The sequence below is a fragment of the Trachypithecus francoisi genome, unplaced genomic scaffold (genome assembly GCF_009764315.1).
Source record: "Trachypithecus francoisi isolate TF-2019V2 unplaced genomic scaffold, Tfra_2.0 Lachesis_group15, whole genome shotgun sequence".
NCBI lineage: Eukaryota > Metazoa > Chordata > Mammalia > Primates > Cercopithecidae > Trachypithecus > Trachypithecus francoisi.
This window is the reverse complement of record NW_022681460.1, coordinates 30,653,616-30,668,934: the sequence shown is the minus strand read 5'-3', so window position 1 is coordinate 30,668,934 and position 15,319 is coordinate 30,653,616. Positions and strand designations below refer to the sequence as shown.

The 15,319-nt window shown below is 39.5% G+C and overlaps 1 protein-coding gene across 3 annotated transcripts; it reads right to left on the bottom strand.

Annotated features, from left to right (window-relative positions):
- Window positions 1-1,300: 1,300 nt before the first annotated feature.
- Window positions 1,301-14,916, bottom strand: SMIM8 (small integral membrane protein 8). Of its 3 annotated transcripts, none has more exons than XM_033234545.1 (4): window positions 14,807-14,863; window positions 10,241-10,427; window positions 6,369-6,526; window positions 1,301-3,481 (listed from the first exon to the last, which is right to left on the bottom strand). In XM_033234545.1, the coding sequence occupies exons 2-4, from the start codon at window positions 10,356-10,358 to the stop codon at window positions 3,323-3,325; spliced, it is 435 nt and encodes a 144-aa protein (XP_033090436.1). In that variant the 5' UTR covers window positions 10,359-10,427; window positions 14,807-14,863; the 3' UTR covers window positions 1,301-3,322. The 3 variants fall into 3 exon arrangements, with proteins under 3 accessions (XP_033090436.1, XP_033090438.1, XP_033090437.1); XM_033234547.1 differs by lacking the exon at window positions 10,241-10,427 and adding an exon at window positions 12,771-12,791 and having other exon boundaries at window positions 14,807-14,841; XM_033234546.1 differs by lacking the exon at window positions 10,241-10,427 and having other exon boundaries at window positions 14,807-14,916.
- Between the last annotated feature and the right edge of the window lie 403 nt (window positions 14,917-15,319).

The following is a 15,319-nucleotide window of genomic DNA, read 5'->3' as shown; positions in this document are numbered from 1 at the left end:
GTTGGCCGGGCGCGGTGGCTCAAGCCTGTAATCCCAGCACTTTGGGAGGCCGAGACGGGCGGATCACGAGGTCAGGAGATCGAGACCATCCTGGCTAACACGGTGAAACCCTGTCTCTACTAAAAATACAAAAACTAGCCGGGCGAGGTGGCGGGCGCCTGTAGTCCCGGCTACTCGGGAGGCTGAGGCAGGAGAATGGCGTAAACCCGGAAGGCGGAGTTTGCAGTGAGCTGAGATCTGGCCACTGCACTCCAGTCCGGGCGACAGAGCGAGACTCCGCCTCAAAAAAAAAAAAAAAGAAAAAAGAAAAGGGTTACCTGGGACTTGGAGAGGAATTAAAAACAAAGAGATGAATTAGTACTAAGAATGGGGATTACTGCATCCACACAGTTAATTATCTGGATTGGGAACTGAGGCTACTTGTGCCAATGACTTTCCTATCTGTTACTAGAAATTCTTGCCCAGATGAGAGGATAACTAACTGGCCTTGATTTGCCTGGGACTGTCCCTGTTTTAAACTGAAAGTCCTGAAGAACTTCCTTAGTGTCTGGCAAAGTGGAAGAGTTGGGCCCCTATGGAAGATAAGGCTGTAAAACCAATAAATAATTTCAGTGTTTGCCTTAGGAAATCCTTGAAAACCAATTTATCAACTGGACAGCTTGCTGAACTAGGCAAACAGCTCTTCCATCAGAAGATTAGATTACTCCCCTGGGCAAAGAGCTCACTTAACATTTATTGAACAATAGTTTACTAATCAAGACTTGCTTCAAGATCTAATCTGTTATGTCAGGTGCCTTGCCCATTCTCAACCAGATTCCTGCATTGAAAGACCCTTCTTTAATCACCTGAACTCAGACTTCAAAACACTTTAACATCTTCCCCTGACCATCCCCTTCTTAAATACAGCTAACTTTGTAAAAGTGGTATTTCCCCTTAGTGCAGTAGATTCAATAAGCTTAGTTTTGTTTGATCATCCGGTTGTTCTGATGGTCTTTTGAGGGAGCTGGCAGTTAACAGTCCTTTACATAATTCTGTTTTAAAGTACAGGAGTGTTTCTCTACTTAAGATCTAACCTTATTTTTAAGGGGTAATGTGGCTGCTTTATTATTATGTGGACATTGACACATAGGAGGTGGTATAGTATGGTGAAAAGATCCCTAGACTTTAGAGCAAGAAGATACAGGTTCTAGTCTGAATCACCATGATCTTTGGTAAATCTCTTAGCCATTCTCAGCCTATTGTCTTAACCATAAACTGACAGGATTGGATCAGGTGAAGTTCAATGTTCAGAATCTTTGGACTATTTGAAAGGTATTTTATTTTTGATGGTTATACCCTCATTCAAAAGAGAAAGGATGAAAACATCAACACATAGCCAGGCAGCCGTTGACATCAGCACACACAAAAACTGTCCTACAACTTGTAGCCATTCTGTAAAAAGTACAGTAGTCAGGTACTTGTTCCTAAAATTCAGTATGATTCTTTCCTCACACTACTTTTCACAGCTTTGTGCTTGACTGACTCTAGTTACTTTGGTTGATTCACACAGATCTTACATGAGTTAAGTCTGCACCTTGTACAGTTTCTGTTGCCCTCCTGCACTGCAATCTCTTGACAGTTCACGCGCCTAATATCTCCTCTGCCACCAAACATCAACTTATTCTGTTAAATAGTAAAAAATTCTAAAAGATGGCAATGTGTCATTAAATGCATAAGTTAAAAACAGGAGAACCCTAGTTTTGTGACAGCCAAAATACACAGGGAAACCAAAAACAAAAGACAGTCTTTAAAAGGGATTTTGTATCACTGAAGTGCATTTTAAACTATATGAAGTACATTATACAGAGAGGCATAGCAAATAAATATTTGGGGCTCAGTAGTAAAGATTTTATTTAGTTACATGTAAATTCAATTAGCTAAGTTCTTTAATACCTACAAATCACACATAATTACATATTCATGTGCCTTACAAAACGACAATAAAGTATGATAAATTAAAAATAACATTATGATAAACTCTGCCTGTGCTGTTATTATTACTTGGTAATATTAATAGTAACTGAAGCAAAACTTCAGAGGTGAGATTTACTACTGAGGCCCAATTACAATGATTTGGAGAATTAGGTATATTCTAGAAATGAAACAGGTCCAGAACCCTTGTGATAAAGATTTGAATTCTATAAGGCAGAATCTGGCCAGACACAGGGGCCTAGCCTTGACCGCTGTCCTAGACCCCTGGGCCAGGTGCCAGGACAACCAAGGCCATTCTGCTGCCTGCCTCCAGTGAGTGCTGACTGTGGGGCTCGGCTTTGTTTACACTCATTTTTACCCCCTTTTCTGTCCCCACTTCCATAAAAGACACTTCAAAATGCTGATGCTTCAGAGAATAAGAAACATTCTGAAAAGAAAAAAAAACAAAAAGGCCTGCTGGCATATAACTTCAAAAGAAAAAAAAAAGTATGTAAGGTAAACCTGGTACAATAAGGAGACCTTATCTATTTCTTATCTATTGAGTAGTTGTAGTTTTTAAATAACTATAAGAACACTTGGTCTTATGTTTACAACATTACTGTAACATTAATTTACAAAAACTAAAATAGATAACATTTAGTTGTAGTCAAAATCATCATACCTCAGTAAAACATACTTTCTTTTTTAAAGAAAAACTCCAATTACTCTGGGATATTCTTATTTAATCTTTATTTTAGTAGCTGAGTGGAAGGATCTTTTCCATTAAAATAAAATTCTGCTCCAAAAATAGCTAAAACGGAAACTGAAATATATGAACCATTTGTGTGACACTATAAGAACTACTTGTCAGAGCCAACTCAGTTTCTCATATCTCATATTTTTAATATTGACTTCAGGCTTTAAATTTTCTATTTATCTTTCTTTAAAAATATAGGTTCTATGCCAGGGAGAACATGAACATTTCCTTTGCAAGTAGCAAAACAGAACTAAACTTTCACGACAGCTGCACCAGCATAATTCATCTTAAAATATTTAAAACATCATGCAAATTTAACAGCATGGGTACTTTTATTATACAGAATTTAATAATTAACAAAAACAACTTCCATTCTCATGGCACTTTTATAAGAGGCAAGGAAAGAAAAATATTATGAAGCTCGCTCTATGGAAAAAGAATGAGATAACGGCTGTGAAAGGACAAAATTTACGACAGTTGTCTGGTTGCAACTGCTATCTTCTGTCTTCATTAGCATGTTCTAGAACAAGAAATATGATACTGTACACTCACAAGGTATTTCATTTGAAGATTTCAGAACGCTTAATAAACGTGCATCTGCAGTAACCAGCACTACTAATCCCATTTGGATGTTTTCCGCCTCATATAACTGTGCCCCTCACTATCAATAGCTTCATAGAGGTCCTTTTTATTCTCTTGTGTTGCATGCAGATAACCAATATATGCCACACAAAGTGAAAGAGTTACCAGTCCGAAAGCCATTACAGGTTTGTTCTGTCAAAGAAAAAAAAAAATTATAAAGCTTTAGTAAGACTAACAATTTGAGGAGACCCAAATATCAGTTGCATTTTCCTCCTGACATGCCACATCTTTATTACAACACTAGCCTTACCAAGGCAACAGTTCAACTATAATCATTTATTCAGTTCTTTATTCAATTAGCTAAACTACTGATTATCCAGAGATTATAGAAGACTCTTGCTTCTCCTCTCCAGTCTTTCTCCAATCTACACCCTGGACATCTCAGACCTCTACCCTCAGGAAGGTGACAGCTGGGAAAGGAGTGAGGCAGGAAAACTGGTCTGGTACCCAGAGTTTTCAATGTTATCTGTGTGAAGTGGAGGAGCTGCTTAACTTCCTGGCTCCTGGGCCCAAGTCTCTCCATTTGCAAACCTCAAATTAGTTCATTTTATTAGGAAGTGAGGAATGAAGTACACACGCTATTCTTCTTGCCCAAGTCATGAATAACTGGCAAAAAACCTTTTATATATTAGGCACAGAAATGATGATGTATACACTCTTCGCTGGGAACCTACTCCATAACCTCAAGAAATTTAGCGATTGGAACAGCTATTATGCTGCTAACCTTGATTTACTCTTGGACAATCCAAGACCCTAAGAGGCAAAGTTATGTTTTCAGCCTCACACACACAGACACACACACACACACACACAGACACACACACACACAGAAAAGCTGTATTGTTGTTGTTGATGTTAAGAGACAGGATCTCACTCTGCTGCCCAGGCTGGAGTCCAGTGGTGCAATCATAGCTCACTGCAGTCTCAAACTCCTGGGCTCAAGTGATTTTCCTGCCTCAGCCTCCCAAGTAGCTGGGACTACAGGTGTGTACCACCATACCTGGCTAATTTTTTTGTATTTTTAATAAATACGAGGTTTCACCATATTGGCCAGCTGGTTCCAAACTCCTGACTTCAAGTGATCTGCCCACCTCAGCCTCCCAAAGTAATGGGATTAACGGGCATGAGCCACTGTGGCCAGCCTAATTTTAAATTTTTTTGTAGAGATAGAGTCTCGGTATGTTGAACTCCTGGACTCAAGAGATCCCGCTACCTCAGCCTCCCAAAGTATTGGGATTGCAGACGTTAGTCATGATGTCCAGCCCCCCCCACCCCAAAAAAGAAAAAGCTTTTAAATACAGGAAAGATGTTCACAACTCCAGAAAAGTATTTTATCTATTAACTTTGTTATTCCTGAAACTGTACCTTAGACCATTTTCTTTGCATGTTCACACTCAACGAATTGGCCTTTCTTAGGTCAATGTAAACGCACAGTAGTGATACAAGTAATAGTTTCTGCTTCTATCACCATACCTGCTGTCCTACTACTGAGAAATAAAAGAAACTCTTTAACTGAGGAATGTGAGCCCCCTTTAAATTATCAGGCCCAGAGAGGCATTGGAATGAGCTAGTAGTCACGTCTTCAGCTAAGTAATAATTTTGAAGCCCCTGCTATGTGGGCTCTGGACTGACACCACCAACAGCTATAAATTAACCTTACAATGACATCCACTAGACATTATAACTCATACTCTGTAATTCAACAATGTATAGCCAATTACTAATCAATGTCATTTCTGCAAACCAATGAAAATTACTGAAAAGCAACTTTTGTACTTGCCCCCTTCCTGATTCACTTTTTTTCTGAAAAATTCCACCCTCTCCTGTTCTCCAGAGTGCTTTGCAAGGTTACTGTGAAGTGTTTCCCAGGTTGCAGTCCTCAACCTTGGCCCAAATAAACTCCCTACATATATTAATTTGCCTCAGTTTCTTCCTTTAGGTGACATTTCTATTTCAAAATAAGGGTCAAACATTTTCACTTAGATGAACACCTAAGAAAGGACATGGACTCAGAGCAGTTTAAATTTACAAATCTTGAAATGCTTTTAGCAATTAAAAGAACACATTAGTTCAAAGCTTTTAAAATATTTTACCTTGATTTAATGATCTGATTAAGTTGACCTATTTAACAGTTTACACTGGTAACTGTGTTACTAAAATTCTAATCAGATTCAACACACTTAAATATTTATCATATTTTATTTTAACTTGATTTTACATTTATTTTAAAATAGAATCTACATTTATTTAAAAATAAACTCAGCCAGGCGTGGTGGCTCATGCCTGTAATCCCAACAATTTGGGAGGCTAAGGTGGGAGGATCGCTTAAGGCCAGGAGTTCAAAACCAGCTTGGGCAATATACTGAAACACCATCTCTACAAAAAATTTTAAAAAGGAGCCAGGCATGAAGGTGTGCACTTGTAGTCCCAGCTACTCAGGAGGCTGAGGTGCGAGGGTCCCTTGAGTCCAGGGATTTGAAGCTGCAGTGAGCTATGATTGTACCACTGTACTACAGCCTGGGTGACAGAACCTCTAATGAATAAATGAATTTCATCAAATCAAATGTTTTGGAATTTTTCACAAAGTATCTGTAACATTGCTTAGATAAAAATATTACCTACAGGCTAGAACTGCAGTATGTAAGAATGGTCAGATTTTCATTTTGGTTTCCTTGCTTAAATGGAAGGTCTTATTTACCTAATAGTACCTGATCAAACAATAAAAGTTGTCTTCAAATTAATGCAATGATTAAAATAGTACTTTAGATAGTTTGAGAAGCCAATCCATTAAAGTGCAACCATTTTCCATTATAACTCTCAAATGCCCTTAAAATATTTACTTTTATATGTGTATTTATATGTGAAACAGCATTTACAATCGTCCTTCCACCTGCTTTTATTCACAGGGAGGTCTTGTCAACATAAAATTTCCATGATAAAATCAATTACAAGAAAATCAGAACTTCCTGACAGTCTGGTTGGATTAAACATAAAGTCTTATCCTGGATATATTTCTTACAGGTTTAATGAAGAGCTCTGGATTCACAGCACGAAATAAGGTTGTTGTGCGCACCCCTCTGAGCCCCGGGCTTTGAAAGTCTTTCTCTTTGGGTGGTTCCTTTTTGAATGTTGGAGGCTCAGGTGCTGAAGACATCTTCATCAATGATGATTTATTATCTAAAAACAAAATAATATATTTTTTCCCTTCATAATTGTGCGTCTCTGATAAATTTCTTTAAAAAGTCATTCTTAAATTCTTTCTTTGAATTCCAACCCAGATACATACCAAAGGTGATTGTCAGTTATCTTATTACTTTGTATTATGCACTTTGTAAATGGTGTTTTAAGTTTAATTTGGTAATTTCATTCATTATTTTAATTTTCACCTCAAAATAAAAGCTGTGGGCAAAGGTTTTCCTACTTTTATAGAAGACTAGAGAATTGTTTGTTGGTCTGAGTCACATTGTATCACATGAAACCAAGACTAAGAGTAGGTGAGGCCAGTAGGTTATCTGTTCCTTTCTTTATTTTCTTGTTTTCACTCCTCCTCGCCTTTCAACAGCCCCTCCAGAACCCCAACCTGAGGCAAGGATCAGCATTCCTTTGCTCATTATCTTCTCCTACAGATTCACTCCTGGCCAGTTTCCCCCACTGCTCCTCTGTCTTCCTCCACTACCACCCACAAACTCATTTTCCCAAGCAGTAAGGATAAGGAGCTGTTTGTACTCACTCCTCCTTTGCCAATCAGCAACTTTCTGGGTAGGACATGCCCTGCTATCTCCTTAATCTGAATATCCTTTTTTATCTTAGCTACTCTAAATCTATCCTATTAAATCCAAGTGTGTCTTTTGTCTTCTTGTTTTCCTAGCTGAAATGTCAGCACTTTGGGAATATTTTTCTCTTCTAGGTATTATTAGGCAAAAGCTTAGTTTATCATCTCTGCCATCTAATGCTGGGATGGGAGGTGAGGGTTGAAAGAGGGGAGGTGGAGAAAGAAAGCTTCCAAAGATGGACATAAATGACAATATAGTAAAATTATTTGGGGGAAATGCTGCAATCACTGTACAGTAAATGTTATTGGGGCTTTGTTTGTACAAGTTTTTTTTTTTTTTTTTTTGAGACAGAGTCTTACTTGATTGCCTAGACTGGAATGCATGTGCAGTGGTGTGATCATAGCTCACTGCAGTCTGCAGCCTCAAACACCTGGGCTCAAGTGATCCTCTCACCTCAGCCTCCCAGGTAGCTAGGACTACAGGCATGCACCACCACACCTGGCTTTTTTTTTTTTTTGGTAGGGACAGGGTCTCACTATGTTGCCCAGGCTGGTCTCAAACTCCTGGCCACAAAGCAATCCTGCTTCTGCCTCCCAAAGTGCTGGGATTACATGCATGAGCCAGCACACCTGGTCAGTATAAGTATTCATTAAGCTTACTATTTTATAGACTTTATAAAATCAATATTTTCACAACTTAATAGTTAAGGAGAAAACTAGGAACTTGGCTTTTCAAAATACATTGTGTCGCAGTAGGCACTGAATGTTCATCTATACCACTTGCTCAGGTACGTACCTCAAGAGGAACATCTGCTTGAAGAGAAAGGAATGTTCTAAGCACTTTCTACACTTGCAAAGGCTTCAGAAATGTTCACTGTTGCCAGTTCAATCACTTATTCCTCATGCATGTCATGATTATCATTGTTGCCTTCTTCATCGTTATCACCATGACTTTCTGGTTCAATTTTTACATCAGTTAGCACTCCTGTAGCAACTTCAGGATTTGGTAACTTGGGAAATAAACTGCTATCTGTAGCCACACAGTCTTCAAAATCAAACTGGTTTGAGATATCAATGACAGTAGCAGTTGAGTGCTAGATTGGTTCAAACACCACATTTGGTTGCAGCCTTCTTACAGGAGGGCCTCAGGGGATCCCACAGGAATCATGCCTGTGCTTTGCTAACATTTCATGATTACAGATAACTTTATAGACCACCAAGTCTCTGCAATTATGTCAATGGCTTATTCATGTTGCTTTTCTCCATTTTCTCTTCATTCTCTACATTTAGAAACTGCTTTCAGAAGTGAGCTTTCTCTGTGCCAATTATACCCTGATCCAATGGCTACAGAATGGCTGTGTAGTTCAATGGGAAAAACTCAACTCCTACATGATCCAAGTGTGGGAGTATGTTGTGGGCAGAGCAATTGTCTATCAGCAAGAGGATACTGTGGATTGCTCCTTGCATTCCCTTGTCAATCTTTATCAGTCATTCAGTAACACATTTCTCATTATTCAGGCATGTGTATTGGCTTGGTAATCACGGGGCAACATTTCTGCAGTACTGATAGTTAGCTGACTTGCCAAAGACAACTGTTTCAGAATGCATTACAGTAGAATACACCAATCATCAATCTGTTTATTTCCTTTGCAAAGTCTACCTTTGGCATGAAGCATATGATAAGGTAACAAGAACATCTGTTTCATCAGCATTTAAAACACCATTCAGGCTGGGTGGGGTGGCTCACGCCTTAATCCCACTATTTTGGGAGGAAGAGGTAGAAGTACTGCTTGAACCCGGGAGTCTGAGACCAGCCTGGGTAACACAGCTAGACCCTGTATCAAAAACAAACACACAAGCCATTGAAGCTGTAACCAGCAATTTTTGTTTTTGTTTTTAAGTTTCTCCTGCATGTAAGTTAATTTTCTCTACCAAAACAGTGTTTTCTTCACTACAGGCAACTTGTGAAACAATTCCAGAATATGCCTGAAGTTTGTTGAGGCAGCCTGCACTTGCTTGAAACTCACCATGCCTGACAAGCTCTGGGTGTTTGTCCCCTCTAAATCTCAAGCTGAACTGTAATCCCCAGTGTTGAAGGTGGAGACTGGCGGGAGGCATTTGGATCATGGGGGCAGATCCCTCATGAATGGTTTGGTGCCATCTTTGTGGTAATGAGCAAGTTCTTACTCTATGAGTTCACATGAGATCTGATTATTTAAGAGTGTGACACTTCTTCCCCCTCCCTCTTGCTTCCTGTCTCACCATGTGACATGCCTGCTCCCACTTAATCTTCCACCACAACTGAAAGCTTCCTGAAGCCCTCACCAGGAGCAGGTGCTGGCACCATGCTTCCTGTACAGTCTGCTGAACTGTGAGCAAATTAAACCTTTTTTCTTTATAAATTACACAGCATCAGGAATTTCTTTATAGTGATGCAAGAACAGACTAACGCAATGCCCAAGGTTGACAAAAATCCAATGCTTTCTATAGCAGTTACATGCCCATTTCTTGCATGAACCCAATACAATGCAGAAACAGTAATAAAAGGGGCCTCACATTCACTTCAGCTTTAGTCCCAGAATCCCTTTTTACATTTTCTCTTCAATCTTGGCTCAATCTTTCAAAAATGTGAACAATGTTGGGGTCGTGGTGTTAAATTCTTTGCTATTTCTCCTTTATTGTGGCAGCAATCTACTGCTTCCATTACCGTCATTTTTTTCTTCTAATGAGAACTGCTGGTGTTTCATTTTTCTTCTCTTAGCCATGATGGTGTTTATAAAGGTATTTAGAATTTAAGTAACAAATGTTGACCACCAGGTGCCTACACCAGGTGTCAGTGATGTTTCTCCCTGTGCTAACAACTTGTTTGACTATAAATGTGGGTACTATAGTTTGGATATTTGTCTCCCAAACCTCACGTGGAAATCTGATCTCCAATGTCGGAGGTGAGGCCTAGTGGGAGGTGTTTGGGTCATGGGGGTGGATCTCTCATGAATAGATTAATACCCTCCCTGGGGGAAGGTGGGGAGCAAGTGAGTTCTCACTCTATTAGTCCCCTGGAGAGCTGGTTGTTAAAAACAGCCTAGCACCTCCCCTCTCTTTCTTGCTTCCTCTCTTACCATGCGATCTCTGCACATGCCAGATCACCATCACCTTCCACCATGGGTGGAGGCAACCTGAGCCCCTCACCAGAAACAGATGCTGACACCATGCTTCCTGTACAGCCTGCAGAACCATGAACCAAATAAACTTCTTTTCTTCATAAATTGCCCAGCCTCAGTATTCCTCTATAGCAACATAAATGGACTAAAATAGGGAAAGAAAATGCAAAATGAAGCAGTCATTAAAGTGGAAGGAATATTACAGTCTGTCAACAGACAAACCTATAAGAAACATTAGGCAGAAAATAGTTAACCCATGGCCATGTTATTAGAACTGAATCTCAGCCTCAGAGTGTGCTACTACATGAAACTGAGGCATTAGATAAAAATACTATAAAGGCCTGAAAAAGCAAATACACAAAGGTAAAAGTCATTCTAACCAGAAACTGACATAAACAGCATTTTTCCATTTATTATTGGAAAACAGCTGCGTGTATTTAAAACAAAGATAGCCTGTGGAAAACAGATTAAAGTTATTCATCGGGAAGAAAAGGTAATGGAAAAGATGGGTATAGAAGTTCATATTGCAGAGCACAGAAGGGTCCTCAGAGCATAGTTTATTTACATATACTTTGTGTGGATGATAATGTGCCAGGAATTGAGGATGATGAACTACTCCATACCTGATGTCCAAAATTAAATAAAATTGTTGTATATAATTATATATTAATTATAATATATATGTAATTTATTAACATAATAAATTATATATTAAACAATAATTTATAATTTACATTATATATTATTATTACTCTACTCCTGGGGTATATAAAATTATATACTGTATATAATTTTGGACTTCAGGTGTGGAGTGAGTTAATCATCCCCTCAGGGAGGGCATTAATCTATCTACAAGGGATCTGCTGTCATTTATATATATATATATATGGGGGAGAGGAGAGGGGGAGAAAGAGAAAGAGAGACTAGTTACAGCTAACAAAAATGTCACTATTTTAAAATTAAACGGATGCAGTGATGCTGAGTGTTATGAAATTCAACCTATATGAAATACGTCTGTAAAAAACTATATAGTTAGTGTGCTAACACTAATTGTGATGACTTAATTTTAGTTGTAAGATTGCTTGATCTCCTTTTTTCCTTAGCAGAACCTATATTTCCTTTACAATGAATCAATAAAATAATCAGGGTAGTAGTGGTTATATTGCAACTCCCAGACACCCACATTTACCTTAATAATTCACTGTTTATGTTAAACTCTTTGCTAGAAATGACAAAGAATATTTTGACTGGAAACTCATATGTATATTTTAAAAGATTTAATATACCCCAATTTCCACTGTTATTGACACTTTCTGGAAAGTATGAGAGTAACATTTTCTATTATTTATCATTCTTTTATTAGAAGTGGGATAAAACAGCTCAGTTTTATTGCTGCTTCTCCTTTATAAGCCACAGTCACTGATGATACAACAGTTCTCCCAAAATTGCATGAACTTATTCACACCATCTCAAACTAAGACTTTTAACAACCATCTATACTTTGTTAAAAAACATTCAGACTACTGAGACCAGAAAGGGTCTCAGCAGCCAATAATTTGTTACATATAACTATTTTAACAACAACAACAACAACCTTTTCTACATAGGAGAAAATTCTTCTGTATTTGTTCACATGCTGGCCCACAGAGCTGTACAAGTATGACTGAAACATAAATTCAAGATGTGCCAGTTGAATAAATAAAATAGGTAGAATGCAAAACCTTAAGTCATTTCTTCACAGATGTGTAAATTGTTTTGGGGAAAACAAATCTGTATTTTAACAAGTAAGCTTTTAATCCTGAAGTTTAAGTTGACTAGCTATTTTCAAGTACAAAACTAATACAAGTTCTAATTTTAAAAGCTGCAGAACTAATCATAAGGTCAAAGCATGGCAATAACTTATTCTGACATTACCACTCAGGTGAACTGCACCTAAGACAAAACCAGTTAATGTCTAGCACACTTTCATTAGAACTAGTCTTCCCACTAGTTTCTTCACCTTCTTCCCTTACTCTTTTTGTTTCCATTACAGCTGTCACTCACTTACTTACAGATGATATTGACCAATCTCTAGTTATTATCACTTTGAAGATCTATTTATTTTTAAGCTGGATTTAAAAACCTCATTTACTGTGTTAAAACAGTAATCACATAAAACATACATAAGCAGATTAGCAGGGATGCTGGGAACCTGGCATTACACTGCTCTTGGCTAAGTAATTTTGGGATTAATTTGTGTGAGGCCCTACCTGCAAAATAATTAATCAGGCACCCCCGGCTGTGTAATCTGCCCCACTCTTACTACTTCTTCATTTTTCCATCACCCACTTCTTGTTCCCTTTTCTATGCATGATTAAGAAACTGCTATTTATCTTTTCTTAAAAAAAAAAAAAAAGAGGAGTAGAACATTTCACAGCTGCCTGTAAAAAAGGTCTAAACTAAGCCGTATTTACTTCATTTGTTTCTCCCCGGTAACCATGTTCTTTACCTTTTTCTCCTGTCCATCCTCCTGTGATGGAAGCGTGCAATGGAAAAAGAGGCAAAGATAAAGGACTGCCTATTTACCCAACTCCATGAGAGTCATTTACATCTCAAAGCATAAGAATAGTAAGCCCCTGAAATTGGTAACACACAATGTGAGAGGTTGTACAGATGGTCCTACGCCGAGAGTCAGGAGTAGTCATTTTTGAATGATTTTCCCTCCTTCAGTAAAAATCTTGCTCAGGGAGTTATTCCAGAATACATGACTACCTATTAATATATTGTACATGCAAATTAAACCAAGATTTAAAGAATATAAGAATTACTTTAAGGGAAACAATCTTCAAATATGTATTTTAGAAATAAGTACCTCAATAGAAGACAAAACAAAATGACCAGAATCATAAAATGTTAACGAGCAGGAACCTTATTAATAATGAAAGCCGTTCCTTTAATAGAGAATTATAAAATGGGCAAAATATTTTAATTAAAGTATAATACACTTTTTAATAGTTTCACATGCCACATTATCTTAATACTTAAGACACTAACTTGAAGTTTGGGGCAGAAAACCTTAAAAATAATTTAAATTAGTTTAAACAAGTTTGGGATAGAATCAGAGGATTTTATGGCTTGAGGGAATCTAGCATAACCTCAAATTCTCACTTTGCTACTTATAACCTGTGTGTCTTTATGTGCCAACTCTGATTCTGTTTCCATCTTTATAAAAGGGGCACTACTATCTATTGCATAGATAGGTACTAAATGTGTGCATTAAATAAGACGAATACATTTTAAAGGATGCAGATGTTCAATGAACGGTAGCTACTGTCATACTCACCATTTAGTCTAACTGCCCCTTCTACATCCCCTTCTGAGAAACCCAGACCCAGGGAGATGTCTTTACCAGGAGGGTGCGATCACCTAGGTTTCCCAATTTCCAGCCCACCAATATATCACCACCTCACCCCATCTTACTTTCAATCTGATAAAAGGCCTTTGCATATATATTACAATATTTAAGAAACAAAATTATAATCACTTGTTTTAAAAACTGATTATATATATGTTGTTTTTAAGGTAAAATATACTTTTAAAAAAAGTATCTTTCCCGCCGCGTGGGGTGGCTCACGCTTGTAATCCCAGCACTTTGGGAGGCTGAGGCGGGTGGATTGCTTGAGGTCAGGAGTTTGAAACCAGCGTGGCCAACATGATGAAACCCTGTCTCTACTAAAAATACAAAAATTAGCCGGGTGTGGTGGCGCACATCTGTAATTCCAGGTCCTCGGGAGGCTGAGGCACGAGAATCGCTTGAACCCGGGAGGTGAAGGTTGCGGTGAGCTGAGATCGCGCCACTGCACTCCAGCCTGGACGACAGAGCGAAACTCTGTCTTAAACAAAACAAAACAAACAAAACAAAACAAAGCACCTTTCCATCTCTTGGATGTACTACGGCCCCTGAAAAAAGGAGAAAGGCTTTGCTGGCGACAGCCTGAGGACTGACAATCTGAGTCTTATCTGGCTTCCCCCAATGTCATGGACTACTGTTCGCTGCCGAAGGCTTACTCAAAGACGCATTGGAAGCCTCCAGAAGAAACTTCATTCAGTTAAGTTCTACATATTGCGTTGCAGGGCTGAAACAGCACGCGTGTCCGCACAATGACAAAAGAAAAGGGGCATCTCCTGAAAACACCATCATGCTCCCCTAACTATGAGTCTGGTGAGCCAGGACACTAAGAAACTGAAGGAAACGAGAGAGTTCTAGGGGTGGGGGAGTCCATGGATGAAGCACCGAACAGACTGGCGCCCGCAAGGTGAGTCCGGGAAATGGGTTCCGTGGGGCCAGAGAGCTCCACCGACTTGGGGTGCGGGTACAGGGCGTCCACCGAGAGGCAAAGATTTGGGCTGCCCGAGAGGACGCTCCCTCCCTGGGAGGCCGGCAGGGCAACCAGGAAGGGCAGAGACGGGAGCGTGATGGTGCGGCCGCCCGGACCCCTCTGGGCCGGCGCCCAGCCACTCAGCACCATAGCCGCCGCCGCTTACCTTCTGCGGGGTCACGTCCTCTCAGCGCCCGAGACGCCCCGCCCCACCTCACCGCCCCGCCCCACCTCACCGCCCCGCCTGCGAGAGAGAGCGGTGGAGCGCGCCCGGCCCGGCGCCACAGCGTCCCCTATCTTCCGGAGGCTGCGGTGCGGGGCTGCGGGGACCCATCCAGCGCTTGCCCTTCCGGTTCTGAGGACCTCGCGCCCGTACTTGAGGTCTGCGGGCTGGATTTTGCAAGGGACGTTTTTGCTTTCTTCCCTTTTTGACCTTTAGTTTTCCACCTCCCAACTTCAAATTACCTTCCAGTTCCGTGTATATGTTTGTATAAATAAAAGGAGACATCTCCTAGAAGTATGTTTATTTCATGAATGTGGAAAACATTCTGATTTGGGAAAGAAAGCTAGATCTGATCTCCTCCTACCCCTACTTTAGGGGCACAGTCATTTAAGTGTAGAGTTAATACTCTGCCATTACGTTAGGGCCTTGAGAGTCCAAGATGCAGATGTATGCAGG